The following is an 18,819-nucleotide window of genomic DNA, read 5'->3' on the forward strand; positions in this document are numbered from 1 at the left end:
GCCTTTAATGAGGGCTGCTAGGCTTCCTGCAGCCTCCGCTGTGCCATGGGGAACCTCACCAGTCCCCAGCCCTTTCTGCCTGGAAGCGCTGTCCCCATGGGCACAGAGCAAAAGGAGCAAGCCACCGCGGTGACGGAGCGTCCCCCCCGCTGCCCTTGGCAGAGGGCTCCTTTGGGGTTGTTCTGTTTCGTTTTCCTTGAGCTGCAAGAGATGCTTTCCGCCCCTTCCTCCTTCTCCCCGTGGTGATGATAATAATACAGAGACTGCACTCGGGGCTGCATGCGAGAACAAAAGTAATCACGTGGCCATACGGTGCCTAGAAATTAAATCGGAAATGCAAGGCCAGGGTTTCCATTTCGGTTCAGCCTCTGCATCGTTTCCCATTGAAAAGGAGCAGCAGGCTGAGCACAAAGCAGTTTAATGGCAGCACCTAATGGCAGCGCAATCCCAGGCTTCCCGGAGCAAATCAGAGCTCGAGCCCAGGGCGGCCGCGGCTCCACGCAGGGCGAGGGGGTCCCCACGCTGCTCAGCGCCGAGGCCCTGCCTCCTGCCCTTCGTCTGGCTCTGGTGGCACACATTTCTTTGCAGCACGGCTGAGGCTGGCGCTCAGCTCCTCCAGCTAACCCTCGTGGGCTCCTCAGGGCTGCCCCCAGCCCAGGGGGCGTTGGGGAAGGGACGGATTTGGGTGCCGGAGGGACAGAGGTGTGCCCAGGTGAGGCCTGAAGGGAATCCCTGGCCCGGCAGAGGCCGAGCCTCCGAACGTGCTCAGACTTTGCTTGGCACCCCGGGCGTGCCTTCGAGGCCTGCGTCCGTCATTCCCCATCTCGCACTTGACGTCTCCGATCTCAACAATGAGCCGGGAGAATGGAGCACGTCAAAATATTTCTGCTTCTCCCTCCTGCGAGAATTCCCCATCGGAGACCAATCCAATTAAGGTGCTGGTTATGAAATTAACCGTAATTACACGAGCGATATTTAACGTTTTGCATTCTGATGAAGAAATGGAACGGAAATGATGAAAAAAAACCAATAATGGTGGGTCCTACCGAGATAACTAAGAGCAACGCAGGGCGGCAGGGGAGGAAAGGAACAAAGGCGCCAGGATGCTCTGGCTCACTCTCAGTGCTGTCCCCAGCTCGGGACACCAACCCTGGCCCTGTGACAAGGGACACAGAGCTTCATGGGGGCAGCCCATGCCATGACACAAGCGTCCCACGGGACAGTCAGGTGGCGGAGGGAATGCCTGGGGAGAACAGGGACACGGTGGGTGCAGCTCCAAGCAGACGGCAAAGCAGGGTCACAGGGAGCGGGGACACGTGGTAGAGGCACGGAAAAATCTCTCTGTGCAGCCATTTCCCTCCGCAAGCTCCAATTTTTCCTCCCCCAGATGGAGTGGGTTGGGGGGGGAAATTGACTTGGAAGAAAATTGAGGCCATGGCCTCCAGTTGCTTTCTCCCTTTATTTTTCTTGGGTTGTTTGATTTGAGTTAAGCATTCGTAGCCCTCTTCTCTCTCCTCCCAGCCTCCCCCCGCGGCTGACAAGCTGTGCTGGCTCTTTTCCCACCAAGAGCCATTTCTGCTCGTGCTAGGATAAACCGCGCTCCCTCTGCTTCCTGACAGACAAGGGAGGACAGCCTCCGACCCAGGGCACTGGACGCATCCAGCCCTCGAGGAGCCGCACACCTCGACCTGTGCCCTCCTCTCACCGCGCGGGGTGACGGGATGGGCGGGCACGGAAAGGGGATCAGACGGATTTGGAGGAGTATGGGGGCGAGCGGTGCTGCACAGTGCCCCAGCCCAGGACACCGGGGAGCGAGGCTTCTCCGAGGAGCGAGGCTCTCCAAGCTCTGGAGGCTCTGCCCCGCACGGCCTCCATCCCCGCATGGCCTCCATCCCCGCACGGCCTCCGTCCCCGCACGGCCTCCGTCCCCGCACGCCCTGACGACCACTCAACCTAACGTGGGGCGAGGCCAGACCCTGGCTCTCAGCTTTGCCTTCGGCAGGAGTGGCCTTCTTGCCTCCGCTCCCCGTGAGCCTCCCGCGGCCGCACGTGGTGCTCCAAGCCGAGGCCATCTACCTCTGGTCCACGGCACGGCCGTCTTGCCCAAAGGGACACGTGTGGGGACACCGAGCTCACGCCAGCCTGGAAGGATTCAACGTGACCAAGCCCCAGCTCCGCTGACCTTCCCCAGTGCCAGCAGTGCCCAAGCAAACTCCCCACGGGCCGCAAGCCAAATGGGGACGAGGAGCAGCCGGGCTCCGGTGCCCCAGGGACAGCGGCTCCCACAGGTGACACGGGAAAGCCTCTCTCCAGGAAGTTCCACCCCGCCGGAGTCCCAAAAGGGGTAGCAGAGTCACACTTCCCACGAGCACCTTCACAGAGACGTGCCCCTGGCAAACACGTCCCCCCCAGCCCGACGGCGCTGCCCCCTGAGGCTGTCACCCCCCGGCCTCCCGAGGCACTGTCACGGCACCTGGTGGGGTCCCTTAATCCTCACCGAGCCACGACAGGCGCCGGTGTGCTTTACAACGCAGCGGCTGTAATTACACGATAATTACACCATAATCGTGGCGTTATTATAAAGTGATTTATCAAGCCCTGAAATTAAAGCTCAAGTTACAGGATTTTACACTTGTTACACGCATCGAGCAGGGTAAACTCTGGCATCATTACGGGACTGTATTAAGTAGGAAACTAAAGGAATAATAAGTCGTTCAGTCATGCTGTTAACCTGCCAGTGATATGAAACACTGGTAATTAGAGGTATCGCGGAGTAATTGCGTTAGAGGTGTAGAATAACTGCAGCATGGTACGGTGTTACAGAAGTACAGCCATCTGCTTCGAAATTAATCCCCCCGCAAAAAGGTTCGGCGGGTCTGAGTCCCCGGAGAGGAGAGGGGAGGAGAGGAGGAGGAGGAGGAGGAGGCCTGGTTACGGGGAAAATGGCCCCAGCACGTCTGTAGGAAGGCGTGGATGCTCAGCCCTGGGATGCATTTCTCTCTCAGCCTCACTCACCGCTCTCACTAAGCTCAGAGCACCCAGCCCACTGCTCGCCGTGGTACCAAACTGCCGGCTGAGCGCCCCAGGCAGGAGCCAGGAGTGGGAGGCGAGGAGGCAGAGCCAGCCCAGGCAGCTCCTGCCGCTGGCCACAGCCACGCTCCTGAGCCGGGCAGGGGGCTGAGCAGGGCTCCCTGCACAGGGCAGCTCGGCATTTGGGACAGGCTCGGGGCATTTGGGACAGGCTCGGTGCGGTGCTGGCCATTTGCACCTGGGAGAGAGGCAGGAGAGGTTTGAAGCAGGGGGTAGAGGATGCTGCGGTGTGGGGCTGAGCAGCGACACGGGGCTGGGGGGCTGCCTTTGGGGTGGGCAGCCCTGGGGGCACGAAGGCGGGCGTGAAGGTCAGCTCGGCGCTGCTCGAGGCGGCAGCGTGGGTAGCTGAGGGTTAAGGCTGGCGGAGGGCTGGGACGGCGAGGAAGGGACATCAGAGCCCACGCCAAGGTGCTGCAGAGCAGGGGGAGATGGAGGGAGGAAGGGAAAGGAGCAGATCTGCCCAGCAGGGCTGCCCCGGGTGCTTCGCCTCCAGTTCTGTGGCCACGGGGAGCAGCAGGGGACGGGGTCTGGCATGGACAGGCACTGCCGGGCAGGGCTGGCCGAGCCCCGGCTCCGCGATCCGGCACACACCAGGGCACGGGGCGAGCGATGACCGCCAGTGCCCACGCTCACACCCGCCCTCGCCGAGCCCCCCTCCCGGTGGAAATCACTTCCACAGCACCGCCGCTCCCGGTCCTCCCTGGCAGGGGCAACCCCAGCACCTGGAGCACAGCACGCCCCTGCCTTTCGCTCCGGGCTATGTCCACTTCCAAGGCACAAGGTGAAAAATCCGATACCCTCAAGGCAGCAGCAGGAGCAACAAGCGCTGGCGCTGCCTGGGAGGGCTCCCCGGCCAGCCAGCAGGCTCCCTGGCATCCTCCCAACCCCTCCTGCCCCGAGAAGCCCCTTCAACATTAACCCCTTCAACATTACCCCTTCAACATTAACCCCTCCTTTTTCTGCCGGGCACAAACCAGGCTGGCAGCCCCTCGCTGCCTCCACTCCCATTTTCCCATGCCGGCGGCTGAGCCCAGAATGGGGGGGGGGGCCCTCAGCGGCTCCCCAAAAACCTGGGGGTCCATCGTCCACCCAACGGGCAGCACATCCCCACAGCCCCGGCTCACCTACCTGCAGGCTGGGGGGCTGGCGCCGGCGGGGGGCAGCCCCCCTTGGCCAAACTGCCCCCCATGGCTCCCGGCTGGGGGCTGGGAGCTCGCCCTGCCCGGGTGAAGTCCTTCGTGCCTCGGTGCGCGGCGTGCCCGGGAGAGGGGCAGCCTCCTCCAGCGTCAACCTCGCCGGCCACGCTGGGGGGCTCCGAGGCGCCCAGGGAGCCTGCCGGGCTGCGCCGTGCCCCACCTGAATACGGGATCCGCTCGGCTAGCGGGGAGGAGGAAGAGGAGGAGGAGGAGGAGGCTGCCACAGCAGGAGGATGCGGCGCAGGGCGAGGCAGCCCCGGGTGGCCGGGGCAGGGCGCGGGGCTGGGGAGAAGCAGGGGCCGTGCCGAGCCGAGCCGTGCCGCGCCGCCAGCCCCCCGGGCAGCCTCCCCATCCCTCTTACCTGCATCTCATTCTCGCCGGCGGTCTCCTTCGGTCCGAAATGGCATCTCCCCCGGCCCCCCCCCTCCTCCGCCACAGCCTCCACCTGCAGTAACGCAGCTCCCCCTCTCCGCAGCGCCGGCACGGGCAGGAGGCGCACGGGCGGCGGAGGCGCCCCCGGGTCCGCCCGGCTCCCGGCCTCCCCCGGCGCCCGGTGTCCGCTCCGGGGCCGCCCTAGGGACGCTCGGCGGCCGGCGGCCTCCCCTCCGCGCCCGCCGGGTGGAGGCCGGGGGAGGCGGCGGTGCTGCGGGGGGGCGGCGGCGGCGGCATGGCCCCCCCCGGCGGGCGGGGAGGCGCGGCCCGGGTCCGCTGCCGCCGGCCGGGGCTGCTGCGGGGAGGCCGGCTGGGAGGCAGCCTCGGCTGCCGGCCCCCGCCTCCCCTCCGGGAGGAGCCGCCGGAGGGAGCGGGGCGGTGCGGGGCCGGGGGCGGCCTCCAGTCCCCTCCTCCCGCAGCCTCGGTGCGGGCTGCGAGGCCGGGCTCTGCTTCGGGGGGGGGGGGGGAGAGAGGTGCGGGGCTGCCCCCCGTCCCCGGGGAGGGCCGTCCTGCTGCTGCCGCGCGGGGCTTTCTGCTCCCCATCTTTCACGGCGCTCCCCGCGCTCTGTAGGGAAAAGGCTGCGGGGCCGGGGGAGGCCCCCGGGACGGGTCTGAGCGCTGCTGACCCCAAAGGCCCCAGCTCAGAGCATCCCGAACCGGTACCATCGTACCAGGACTTTCTGAGCTCTGCCCACGGCTTCGCCCCCCTCCAAAACGGACACTGAGTTATCCAGCACCCTCAGGGGGTTTCCCACTGCCCGCTCTCCCATCGGAGGCTGGTTTCTCCGGCAGAAATGGACACAAACTTTGCTTCTCATGTGCACTTTCCCCTCCTGCTCCCTTTCAGCGGGGCTCTCGGGTGCTTCCCGCTCCATCCAATTTCTGCCGGCCCTACAGTGCCGCCGGCAAGGCGGGCCGAGGAGCTGCACGGGGAGCCAGCAGCCAGGCTGGCTGCGTTGGCACAGGCTGAGGCTCCAAGTCCCCACACCAGTCCCATGAGCCTTCCCTCGGACGGCTCTCTCAGCCAGTGGGAGCTTTTGAGGAAGACGATGGCTTGGCCTTCCTCCACGAGCCGTCTAACAAGCCCAGGGGCGGAGATTCCCATGCAGACAACACCCCGGGCAGCCTCCATCCCTCCCTGGCCTCTCCTGCCTGAGCTGGGTCAGGTTCCCGCGTGTGCCCACCGTGGGGCACGGGACCCTGGCAGCCACCCCGAGCAAACCCTGGGCTCGAAGCAAAGCCCGGCCACGTGAGCCTCCCGCCATGCTCAGGCGGGGGCTGCTGCCTCCCCGGAGCCCGCAGAGGAGATAACAGTTATCCTCCTGCTCGGCACACGCGAGCTTCGAGCGGCGCAGGAATAAACAAAGGGTGGGCACCGGGAGCTCGCCAGCTGAGGGCTGAATCACTCCTCCCGCAGCGCCAGCACCGCTCCCGCACGCGCTGCTGCCCACTCGTTGCCTGCTGCCTCCCCGCGCGCTCCTCCCAGAGCCTCCATCGGGAGGAGGCCTCTCCGCCAGCCTCGCAGCGGGGCAGGACGGGGCAGGGGTGTGTGTGTGCATGTGTGCATGTGCGTGTGCGTGCCCGCGCCCTGCTCCTGCCATCCAGGAAACCCAGCGCAGCCCCTCCATGTAGTGGTCAGGCCTCTCCGCAGCGCGGATCGATGCCCGTCCTTTTTACTGGTATTTCCGCGGTGCCGTCGATGCTGATGGCACTTCGCAACACGCAGACAAAGCCGGCAAACTGAACACGGCCGGAAAAAAACAGAGGACAAGAGACAGGCTAAGAGCTCTGAGCGCTGTTTTTAGAGCTTCCCCCCTCCGAGCACGCTGTGAAAGCCCCACTAAAGTGCAGGGCACCGCCCGCTCGGTGATAACACTCCAGAATAATTCCCGGCATTGTCTGGTGCCAGAAGGGGGGAATTGCACCTCGGTCCTTCCGAAAAGGCCCGGCGAGCACGGCGCGCAGGCAGGGCTGGGCGAGAGCCCTGCTATTCGCTGCCGGGAAGCAGGGGGCCTCCCAAGACCATCTTTCGGCAGCCGTCCCCACCCCGGCGTGGCGGCGAGGGACGGGGGACTCGGCGCAGGAGCCCTGAGCCGTTTTCCCCTCGCAGCCCCGCGGGGAGCGGCGAGAACATTTGGGCGTCCATCTGCGGGGGGCTCGTCCCTCAGACAGATGCTCCAGCTCCTTGCCACTGCCACCCTCAGATGACAACGGGCCGCAGCAGATGGTTCCCTTCTGCTGGCAGGAGGCAGGGAGCTGCGCCGGCTTCCACCTCCCTCCCGGGGAGGCAGCGCCTGCCCCCTGCAAGGGGCTGCGAGCCCCTGCCCGGGCAGCAGGACGCAGGGCTGCCCTTCGAGGGGGCCGCCTGGGACGTGCTCTGATGTTGCCCAGCAGCATCCCTCCTGGTTTGGGCACACGTGCCCAGGAATCCCACAAAAGGTTCGGAAAGGGCTGAGCTGGCAGGAGGGAGATGGGTTTTAATTAGTGCCATTATTCTTATAGTTCCCTTTCTTTTCAAATTTTCACACTTTTGTCGTAACAAGCTGAGCTGAGAAAATACGTGCAAATGCCAGGCTGAGATAAGATGTACCACACCTTGAAGTGCTGCCAGCAGCGGCTCTGGGAACGCCAGATCTGCTGCCTGCCCCTCCAGCCTCCGCCCTCCGCCCACAGGGACAGAGACCTGCATTTCCCGCAAGCCCGGATGGCAAACGGCTCCTCAACCCCACCCGGCATGAAGTAGCCCTGGAGAAGGCTGCCGTAGCCTCCCGGCTGCTCGGGACAGGGAGGGGAAGACAAGCCGCGTGTCTCGTGCACCACGCGCACGGCTCCGGTGCCCAAGGGTGGCTGCGAGCACCCAGCCCCGCGGATACGGGCAGGGGAAAAACGTGCTGGCGGGTCTCGGGAGTCTGCTTCCGGGGGGGTGACATTTCAGGGTGCGTGGGGGGCAGTGGGATGAAGGGGCAAGGCAGGATGTGCCTGCTCCCCCGTCCCCGCGGCCATCTGGATGTGTGCTGCTGCCACCTCGCAGCGGGCTGAGTCAGTCCAGTGGCTTCTCATTATCAGCTGGAGGGAGTCCAAATTCTGCGGCGTACGCCTGCTCCTGAGCGAAATTGAGGATCGTTGTCAAGTATTGTCATAATGGTTTCTCTCTGTACTGCCTTGTACCGCTCCTTGCCCTGGCCAGCTGATTGATTTGGAGCACAAGGAGGCGGTGTACCAAAAATCCTCCAGCCGGCAGACGCCGCTTGGGATGGCAGCACCGGGAGCCACACAACGTCACCACTGTGCCCACGAGCAGCCTCGCTGGGAGGCCCGAGAGAGAGAGGCCACGTGCCCTGATGCGAGCCTGGCTCGAGTGCCCAGCAGCCCAAACACGCCGTGGAAAAGGCTCCGTTAAATTTCTAAGCTCATTGACACACATCCAGGAGGTATTAATAATATCAAGCATCTCAGCGTCTATTGTAGCCCACATCCAGGAGATGAAAGATAATTTCTGGGACAAGGAAGTTACGACAGTGACAGCTTTTTAACAGCCTGGCATAAGAATAGGAGCTGCACAATGGGACAAAGCAATGATTAAAGATCTCTGCACAAAGGAGAGAGGGCTGGCAGACCACAGAGGACATCAGAGTCGTGCCAAAAGAGAAAAGTCTGTGCCAGACGAGGAGGACTGCGGGGGGGTGAGGGAGGTCCCGCTGGGCTGACTCACAAATGCCTGGCTGCTAACAGAGCGGGGTCAGGGTGCTTGGAGGGGGTGAAGGAGGCTCCTCACCTCCGTGCCTGGTAGGGGCTCGGCCCTGCCCAGTGTGCCAGGCACAGACGGGCACGGTGCAGCCAGGACAGGGCCGTGTGGGCGATGCTGGGGAGCTGGGAAGGGAGCTGAGCGCCGCTGGAGGCTGGGGAAGGTGAGGGAGGGCAGGGGCAGGGCGAGGGGCAGCCAGAGCCCCAGAAGCAGAGGCGGCGCACCCAGCACCCGGAGACCCCCGGCAGCGTCAGCATCACGGACATTTGGCGTTCCTTTGCACACATCCACGCTCCCCTAATGCACGCCGCACATGTAAACAGCTGCCTGGTGACATTTGCACGCCCAATTACACCTGTGTATCATTGATTTACATGCACAGTTGGAGAGCAATTAAAACACTGAAGCCTGCTTCGCACTTTCCCACGGCCACCACCACGGGGCCAAGCCCTGGCCCCGGCCCCAGGGCTCACGACTTTTGCTTCTCCCTCCCCTGCCTGGCGTGCGGGGAGCCCCCGCCACAGCGGTGCCGCGCGGGCTGGGACCACGCCGGTGCCCCCTCCTGCGACACCCGCATCGGCAGCGACCCTCAAAGCAGCTCGCTGCTTGCTCGGCTCCGTCAGAAGTGGACTGGCGACTTTCCAAAAGGGATTAAAAGCAGGGAGTGAGAAACATTAAAGCTTGCGTGATTACGTGCAAAAAGCCCCTTAATAATTTATAGAGGGAGAGGGTAAATATCTCCGTGCGTTTTTCAAGTGCGGCTCGCTGTCCCGTTTGGCTAACACCCAGAGCGCACGCATCACAGCCTTCATCCGGGAGGCCGCTTTGCCTTTAATACCTTTCATAAATTATTGAATTTATAAAGAGGAAAGCAGGTGTCATGTCATTCCTATAAACAGCTTGTTAGTTAAAACTAACGAAGGCGGTGAGCGACACTTTCCTCTCGCCTCTCGCTGCCACCGGCTGCCTCACTGCCGGCAGAGCCAGCTCGGGCGCGAAGCCGACGGACAAAGGGACGCCCGGCACCACAAGCACGGGGAGCGGGACATAGGGCCGGCACGGGGGAAGCCGAACATCTCCCTGCCCCCTTGCTGAGCGAGGCAGGGTGCTAGGAGGCCGCGGCTAAAAGCAGCAGGCGTGTGGCTGACTCAGGCAGCACGTGGTGGCGCGAGGGAGCCGGGCACGGCGCCCGCGCACAGGAAAAGCAGTGAGTGAGCGTGCCCACGCCGCCGCCACGGCCGCCCCCGTGCAGCCGGTGCCCCTGCAGCCGGTGCCCCCCGCAGCCGGTGCCCTCGTCCCTGTGCCGCCGGGCACGGCGAGCTGGGCTTGGGAGCAGCTGGCTTGGAGGCTCTGTGTTCGCACCCGCTTGGGGCTGAGCCCTCACGCGTGCCCTCCCCAACTATAATGCATAGCATTGAAAAGCAGAGAGGGGAGCTACGGGAAGGGTTTTAAACAGAGCCAGCACCGGATCAGGGTGAAGGTGCTGCAACCAAAGGGCCCCAAGGAGGACGGTCAGGGTGCTGCTGCAGCAGAGCCGGCAGTGCTGGCACCCCGACGTGGAACTGGGACATTCCCCGAGCCACCCCGGTGCGTGACGCAGCCGCCCCATGCTGCCGGCAGCGAGGCGAGGCAGAGCCGCGTGAGGAATGGGGGACCCGGAGAAGATCTGGCAGGGCCTCGCAGGCATGGGAAGAGGGAACTGGAAGTATTGATAATCAATTAACTCCTTCAATTACAGAAGCCTAATGAGGTAGTGCGAAGTCAGCTCTAATGAACATCAGTTTAACAGAGGCGGTGCCTTGGGGCGCTGGTTTTCGGGGTAGGAAACACAGTGCAAGTATCAAGCAATTAACACCAATAACAAACCCAATCCTCGCTCTGGAAGCAGGTGTGGGGTGTCCCTGTCCCCGGCCCTCTGTTATGGGGCCGGTGCCCAGCGTGGACCCGCCAGTGCCGGGGCAGCCTCGGGGACAGCTCTGCCTTTGTTGGCAGAGCTCAGCTCGTTTGTCCCCCCCGAAAGCACGCGGTTTCTGGCGACGCTGTGGACGCATGAGCTGCTGGAGGGGTCTTGGCAGCACGGCCCCGCTCCCCCACGAGGAAGGGAAGGGGCCCAGGCCGAGGCACGCGGGCTCACTCCCCGAGCCCAGGTGCACGCAGCAGGGCTGCCCATGCCTCCGGCTGCCGCGGCAGATGGAGGAGGACGTGTGCTGCCGGCCAGAACCATGCCAGGGCTTGGCCGCAGCCTCCCTGCCCTCCCGATGGGCTCTGGGAGCGCGGCGGACGGCTGCAGGAGCCCCAGTGCCAAGAGAGGGCCAGGCCAGGCAAGGCAGGGGTGCGAGGTGCGAATGCGCAAAGCCTGAGTGTGGAAACCTCCAAGTTCCCACGAGCAAGTTTTTTGAGACCAGTGTAACCAGTCCCCAGCTCTTACTGGTCCCAGAGCATGGGATACAGATGCCAGGCTTGGGGAGAGTTGGCCCCAGGGGTGTAAAACGCCCAGGGAGGTGAGGTGAGGATGAGATGTACGGGGGATGCTCAGAGAGCAGCTTTCATTAACAGCCACGCAGCTCCGGGAGCTGGAGATTATTCTCGCCTCTTTTCTTGTTTGTCAGACTTACCCTAAGACTATTAGTGGCTTAACTAATATTCTTACAATCCTGGAGCACCATCCTCACTGGGGTTTAGGGATGCCGAAGGGGTTGCTCCCGTGTTACCCTGGAGCACACCCACAGCTGGGCGGGCTTGCCAGGGGAGCAGGAATTGGTGCAGAGCCCTGGCATCAGCCGCTCTCTTCTCCCAGCCTGGCAGGGCTGTAGCCAAACAGTGCTGGCTGGGGGCAACCACGTCAGAGCTGGCAAGGAGACATATCTCCTCCTGCTTCCACCCTCTCTCTCCCGTGGCGTGGTGTGCGTTTTCTGGGCTGGATATCACCGCGAGGGTTTGGTGACACAGGGGACTGAACCTGGCGGTTCGGTGCCGCCGCTGCCACAGCCTGCCCCCGTGGCCACGTAGCTCTGGGAGCACTGGCCCAGAAGGCCCCGTGGCCATGCCCCCGGCCTCCGACGAGCAACCCGATGGCATCCCAAATTGTGCTGAGCTGTACCAGCACAGTCCCCCCCTCCCCGCCCCACTCCCCACCAGCTGGCAGAGCCCCAGCGGTTTCCCCCTGAGAGCGTGCGGTGAGACGCGGCACGAAACAACTGCAGATAATTAAAGGATTGAATGGGGTATCGGAGAGGAGCTAGGAGCTTGCAACATCCATAAATAGCTTGCCTTGCCGAGCTGCTTAACTCCTTGCTTGTTCTTGCCAAAGTGCAGACCCCAAAGGGATGATGCCTGTGCGTGAACAGGGGTGGAAAGTTCAGGAGCATATTTTTAAACCATTCAAGCTTTACTTGGGCTGGGTGATACATTATTGTCTGTGTGTCGCTTGAAATCTCTCATGAATGCAAAAAAAAAAAAAAAAAAAAAAAAAGAAAGCACCATTTTGTCTCTCTAAACTCCCACCCCTCTGCTCCTACCCAAATAATATCAGGCTAGATGTGACAGGCAAAAGGAAAGCACCACAAGGTGCAGCTGGTTAAAGCCATTGAAACGCTTTTCTCCTCCTTGGGGGGACCTCTTGAGGCCTGTGGGGAGCTGTTTTGGCCAAAACCAGAACCACAGAACGGCTGAGGTTGGAAGGGACCTCTGGAGCACAGCCAGTCCTGGGGAGCCATGAGGGGACGTGGGGGCAGCAGGTGGGGGTGAGCGGCTGCCATGGGGCACAAGGGCAGAGATGTATCAGCTCAAAAAGGTGCTGGTGACCCCACGGAGCCCCAGGCAGGGCAGGCAGGTGCGTGCCCAGCGGACATGGCGTCCTTCACACCACACAGCGTCACATCTTCCCCACACCACGCGAACGCTGCACCCCCAGCTGCTGGGGCATCCCTGGGGGACCCGCACGTGGTGGCAGTGATGGCCAGCGGGTCCCTGGGCTGGCAGCTGGCCCCGAGCTGCAGCTGGAGGCAGGGGTGCCGCTGGGTCTGACAAGCAGCAGGAGCCCTGGTGAGATGCAGCAGGACAGAGGGAAAACAAACCAGAAACTCGCTGGGAAATCATTCCTCTCTTAAATGGTGCTGAAGTAATTAAGCAGCACGGGCTTTATGAATGATACCATCTCTGCCTTGAAACACATCATTACTTCCCTCTGTTAGAGCAGTATTTTTCAATATATATTTCTTCCTTAAACGCCTGAGGAGAAGGCCCTGTGGCTGGGACGTCAGGACAAGGCTGCTAATCATCTCCTATTTCACCCAGGGGCAGGGAAGCGTTTGGTGCCGAGCTCTCCCTCCCGGCACACACGCTTCTGCTCGGAGTCACCGCTGTGCGCCTCTCCCCGTCCGCTGCCTGTCTGTCCTCCCTGTCCGTCTGTCCTCCCTGCCTGTCTGTCCTCCCTTCCTGTCTGTCCTCCCTGTCCGTCTGTCCTCCCTGTCCATCTGTCCTCCCTGTCCGTCTGTCCTCCCTGCCTGGCCTCCCTGCCCGCCTTCCCTGCCTGCTCACAGCCCCTCGGGGCTCCGGGTCTGGGTGACGCTCACTTTGGCACCATTTGGGTGCTTCTGCCCCCGCAGGACTCGGCCAGCCCGCGCCACCTGTGCCCCGAACGCTCACCGCAAAGGATTAGAGAGGCCCGAGCAAGAACGAAGGGCTTTTGTGCTAGAAATTGAAAGTTGATGGAGTGTGTCATAGGAAAATGACAACAACCTACTGTACCTCGAAAGACAATTATTTTTCCCTCATTGGAAGTGATTGAATTTCTCCATCAGTGACACTACTGATGCCATCAACACCAACAGCTCTCTTAAGGAAAGGCTTTCTCAGCTGTGCACCTGCAAGTTCCTTGGATCTTCCTGCTTTGCTGCTTCTTCTGCAGGACGTGCCCCTGGAACCCCATTTTGGGGTGTTCTGGAGCCCTGGAACCCCATTTCGGGGTGTCCTGGAGCCCTGCGGCCCCATTTCAGGGTGTCCTGGAGGCTTTGCTTTAAACATCCTGAACACTGGTGCTGAGCACTGGCCTGGGGACACCCTGCAGCCACGTGGGACTCACTACAGGGCGAAAGGGACAACACTGCTGCCCAAAGGCCCCTTCTCCAACCGATTTTGGCCCAGAACCCAGAGCAGCAGGAGCCCCAGGTAGGTTGGGGTGGGCATTTGTGCGTCCTGTGGGTACCAGCGCAATCCCATCCCTGAAAGTCCAGCCAGAAATAATGCCTGCTGGAAGAAAATCAGCCTCGTTGGCGGGGTCTGGGGGGACAGCAGTGGCAGCCAGGCATGTGCCAATGCCATACAGGTCCAAAACCCTACCTGGAAGGGCGGGGGGGGGCGATGCCACGGCGGGGCGTGGTGGCACTGGCGCAGGCAGGCGTGTCCCCCCCCGGCTCTGTGCGCCGGGGTGCACAAGTGCGCACGCTCCGGCGGCTTCGTGCCGCATATGTTGTGGGGGCTGAGAGCACATATGTTAGGTACACACACGTCGACGTGTGTGCGCGTATATATATACACAGACATGCATGAGGGAGACTATTATAGCCACACATTTACATACATAATCAACAGCAGAGATTACTGCAGGGTTTGGAAGGCAGCAGAATCGGCCCCGGGTAGCAGAAAAGGGGTATTTTAGCTCTGCCCTCCCAGCCTGTGCCCCTGTTTGGGCTGGGGAATGGTTCATGCCAGAGCCCCAGCTGGGAGGGTGCTGGGGTGGCCATCTCCAGCCCCGGGAAGGAGCAGAGCACCCTGCCTGCCGCGCTCACCCAGAGCCACTGCGGTCGGAGAGGGACCCGGGGACCCATCTGGCCGCACGCGGCCCGTGCCCGTGCCTGGTCGGACGAATGCCATGTCGCTCACGGAGAGAAAGGGCCTCTCCGGGGCAGGATTAATCTCGTTCCTGCCTGAGAAAGGTCAGATGGATTGTGCCTGGCCATGCCTCTTCTCTCCCTGCTGACTGCAAATGTCACCCAGCCAGCGGGCTCCGAGGCAGGTACCCACAGAGGGGATGCGTGCAGCTGGGTGAAATGAATCCGAGCACGCACCCATAGGTGCCTCGGGGTCAGCCCTGGTGCTAGGCACATCTGCACAAAGGGCGAGCACGTGCCACTGCTCGGGGTCTGAAAGCCGTATTTGTCCCAGCCACATGCAGGCCAAAAGCTCTTCTCTCGGGCTGGATTTTGGGGCCGGATAAAAACAGAAACTGCTTACCTAACTGCGTGCAGCATTAGCTAATTGGCAAAGAGCCGGTGAGGTCTGTGCCAGAGGAGGATTGAATCTGGAGTCTTCAAAGCGTTGGCGATGCCTCTGTGCCGGTAGAGTGCCCTTCTCTCCGCACCCCAGGGGTGCACAGAGCTGTCCCTGTGCCATGCTGGGCTCCCCTCTGACAGGACCCCCCCCAGGGCACCCCACAACCTCAGCACCTCCGAGCTCCCCGCAGAGCTACAACCAGTCCTAGAGCGAGGACACAAGGCTCGGGTGCTGAGCAGCACCAGAGGCTTTGGCGTGGTGAAATGTGGCACTCGTTTCACCGGATAGCCCCGAGCAGCACCACCAAGCTGCGAAGCGCCTCAGAGTTGACTCAATGTCATATTTAAGTGCTGGCCGCATCACAATTCAGGATGCTTCGGAAAGGTTATGTAAACCATTACATCAAATCCTGGGAGAGTTATTAAGGTGAGCGGCGGAGCATGGGAGAATGGGTGATTATCTCACAGCAGTAGCGGGGAGCCACACAAGCAGTGTCCAGCTTAAGGATGTAACTCATTCTCCTTACAAGCCTCATTTTGTTTCTTCTTAGTGCTTGTTAAAAAAAAAAAAAGTAATCTGTCAACAAATTATGCGTTCTGGAAAATATTTATTCTAGAGAGTCTCCAATCCATCAGGTAAGGTGCTGGGGAGATGTGGTTTGAAAAACCAGAAAGCTTCTCACTTTTGGAGGTCTTCCGGTTTTTCCCCCCTTTCGGAATGTCATATTTTAAATCCAGTGTGGTCTATTAACTCCAAATTTGTTTTATTCATCTGAACTCATGCCTTTGAGGACCTGCAGGAGGACTGCAGGGCTAATTTTGGAGTTATTTGCTACGGACTCTTGAACCTCTCAAAAGTACGTGGCTTCCCCATCGAGTTTCTTGAGTTTGCAGCACTTGCCTTCAAGGACAGGACGGTGTCTACAGGGGCCCGCAATTTTTCCGAGGTTGAATTGCCAGGGGCCCGCAATTTTTCTGAGGTTGGAACTGACCCAGCCAGGTCAAAAGACATTAAGAAATCTTTAGGAGCAGCAAATGCTTTGCAGAAAAGCCCACAGCTGGTCTACTTGGGTTAAATAACAGGAAGGAGCCTGCAGGGGCAACGCGAGCCCTTGGAAACTGCAGGCCTGCAGCAGCCAGTGGAAGGACTCTGAACATCCTCACCGCCGTTGCGCTGAAACAGCCGCCCAAGACGTGCCAATTGCACAGATCAAGTCCTGCACCTAACACGTTTTCTGGCGAGGAAAGCCGAGCCCAAAGGCAATCTGTGCCCTCGGCCGGGTGGCCGTGCAGCAACCCAGCGCACCCTGCCCTCGCGCAGGGGAGGCGAGGAGCTCCGCTGGGTGCCTCCTGCGGCGCTCCTTCCCGCAGGGACCCCGGGCAGGCACGTAACCAAGGCTTTGGCCCCGCGGCGGTGCTGCCGTCACCCCCTCCGCCGGGTTGGAGATGTCGTGCACGCCGCTGGCATTTTCACGATCATTGTCGTCTCGCTGCGCGCCCGGCGGCACGTAATGGCGGCGGTGTCCAACACGGGGGCACTGACTCACGCGGGCTCCAGCAGCGCCCGGTCACCAGCCGGGGCGAGCTGTGTGACAGCCCTGGCGAGCCGAGGCTTTCTGATGCCTTCACACTCCTCCTCGCATCCCAGCCAGCCCCCGCATGACCGCGGGCCACGCGGCAGGGTCCTGAGCCTGGCGGGTGGGCGCCGGGGACGCCCTGCTGCCCCGAGGTCCTGGGGGAAAAGTGGGGACAGGATCAGCCCCGACCTGCTCCGCGCATGGGAGGGCTCCGGTCCCCTGGGCTACGAGCTGGCACCTTCTGCTGATGTTAACATTCATTTAAGAAAAATTACAAAAAACCCCAACATGGGCTAATTAGCTAATGACATTATTTTGGCCTGATGTGCCATATAATTAAACAACTAATAAACGGCAAGAGTCCTGCGCTGCTGAGGCTCCTGAGTCAATACCATGCTATTACCACGGTGTAATTGAGTTTACAGAGAGCCTCAGCACAGACGTCCCAGAGCCCATGCGAGGAACGGTATTGAAATAGCCACCAGAGACCCACCTGCTGGATAAAGGAGAAAGACAAATCTTTTAATCTACAATACAGCCTGAAGTCACACATGGAGAAGAGAAGGTTGTGCTTTGCACGGCAGTAAATGTGTTTGCTAGAGGAGGGTACAGGCCACCCAGGGGATGCTACATGTGCAAGAGCTTCTCCTCTGGCTGCGATAGGGGCTAGCTGAGCTCCGGGGAGGACGCAAGTGGGATGAAATGTGGCTTGTCCTCACCTCTACGGAAACGCGTCCGGAAGTCTATCTCCTGGTACCCGAAACATGTACGTTTCTCCATCAAAGGGGTGTTTTTGGTGATTGAACCAAAAGGCACATCAGGGCTACTGAGAGGTCTCGGGGGTGGCTCGAGGTCTCCTCCCGCAGTCCTGCCCTGTGGACACCAAGTGCCCCGACCTAACGCTGTGCCTGCAGGCTAAGAACGGGCCGGGAGCTGGCCTGTGGGCTGCAAACCTCCTTCCTGATTTTTTTAGCGTTTGAGAGAGAGGAGGAGAGAAGTGGGCTGGCACCCAAGCTCCCACTTGAGTCGTGAAGCATCTCCTGCTGTCTCCTTTTTATTTGCAGAGGGGTGCAGAGCCCCACTCACTTTTATTTCCTGAGCCCCTCGGAGGTGGGTTCATTGCGTGGACGCGTTGCAAATCCCACCCGGCGAACACAAGCCCGGCAGGACCTGTGCACACACACACACACACAGCCTGTTCCTCGCCTGCTCCCGTGCTCTCCCCTCCCTGCAGCCCTGCTCCCAAGCCCGTGTCCTCGTGTGCAGCCGTGCTCCAGCTTGTCCTCCTCACCGCCATCCCGCAGCAGTGCCACGCGAGCACTACACACGCTCCCGGCCCCCTCGGAACAGGAGGAGGGGACGGCACGGCGAGGGACGGACACGGCGCCTGTGCAGCCAGGGTGCCAGGGACCTGCGGGTTTCTTACGGGGTGGGACAGTGGATGCAGATCCAGAGGCTCTGCTCACATCCAGCAGCCGCTTTACGTGCTAGGGATGGATCCAAGGGGGCCCAGGTGGAAACGCAGTGGGAACTGCTGGAGACCGAGCCATCGGAGAGCCCAGAGGACTCCTCTCAACGCATCCTCCGAGCCTCTGCATGGCAGAAACCCCACCATCCATCCCCCAGGAGCCACTGCATCCAACCACAAGGGCTCCTGGCTAAACCTGCCATCACATTTAGGACACAAAACTGCGCCCTGGGGCTGGTGTGGAGGGACCCTGGGGCAGCAGGAGCGGGACTGCATCAGAAAAGGAGCAAAACCCTTTGCTTGGGAGGGCAGAGGGTGGCGCGGTGCCTGCAGGCGGGCACGTCGGCAGGGCCAGGAGCAGAGGACGGCGGTGCCGGGGAGAGGGGGGCGTGCAAAGGCTCGGCGGCGGCGGAGCTGCCACTGACAGTGAGAGGCAGCTCCTGTCGTCGGTGTGAGCCAGGCTCTGCCAACCCAAATACCGAGCTTGCTGACAACAAGCCCTGCGCTCCCGCGGCGTTGCCGTCAATCAGCGGCGTGCGGGGGGCGTGCTGGCGCCGTGCCATCCCCAGCAGCCACCCGCCACGGTGCCAGAGGGGAGAGGGGGCTCGTGGCTTCACTTGGTGGCCTCGGACAGCCCAGATGCGGTCCGGTTGGGGTGGGAGGATGGCTGTGCCCCCATGGTGGGGATGCTCCGGGGAAATCCCCCCATCGGCTCACAGGGATGCTCACGGGGAGGCTCACAGCGTCCTCCCGCGCCCACCGCACGGGCAGGGGCCAAGGAGAAACGTCTGACATCTGCTGCTGCCGGGCGAGCCTTGGAGAGGTGCTTGTGTGGAGAGCGATTCCCGCACTCGAGAATTACGCATGGAGCTCTCCAGAGCCGCGCCGAGAGCAGCCGGGGCATAGCAGCGAGGTCCTGAGTCCCTACAGGGCGCTGCCCGAGCAACGCGGCTCCGCAGCGGCCACGGCTCCTTCCTGGGGCGCACGGAGACCTTCCAGGTCTCCCTCTGGGGACAAGAAGCTGAGAAGAGGTCGGTTT

The 18,819-nt window shown here is 61.8% G+C and overlaps 1 protein-coding gene across 3 annotated transcripts in view; it reads right to left on the reverse strand.

Moving 5' to 3' along the window:
- The window catches only part of LINGO1 (leucine rich repeat and Ig domain containing 1), a 126,365-nt gene that overhangs the window by 9,093 nt on the left and 98,453 nt on the right, over positions 1–18,819 (reverse strand). Inside the window, exon 1 of one of the 3 annotated variants that reach the window (XM_040570641.1) lies at positions 4,648–4,858. The exons of 1 other annotated variant lie outside the window; for it this stretch is intronic. In XM_040570641.1, the coding sequence (XP_040426575.1) occupies positions 4,648–4,653 (6 nt within the window). In that variant the 5' untranslated portion in view covers positions 4,654–4,858. Of the gene's footprint in view, positions 1–4,218; positions 4,460–4,647; positions 4,859–18,819 lie in introns of those variants that run through there. One more of the 3 variants, XM_040570643.1, reaches the window with a different exon arrangement.

Source organism: Cygnus olor, chromosome 11 (genome assembly GCF_009769625.2).
Source record: "Cygnus olor isolate bCygOlo1 chromosome 11, bCygOlo1.pri.v2, whole genome shotgun sequence".
Taxonomy (NCBI): Eukaryota; Metazoa; Chordata; class Aves; order Anseriformes; family Anatidae; genus Cygnus; species Cygnus olor.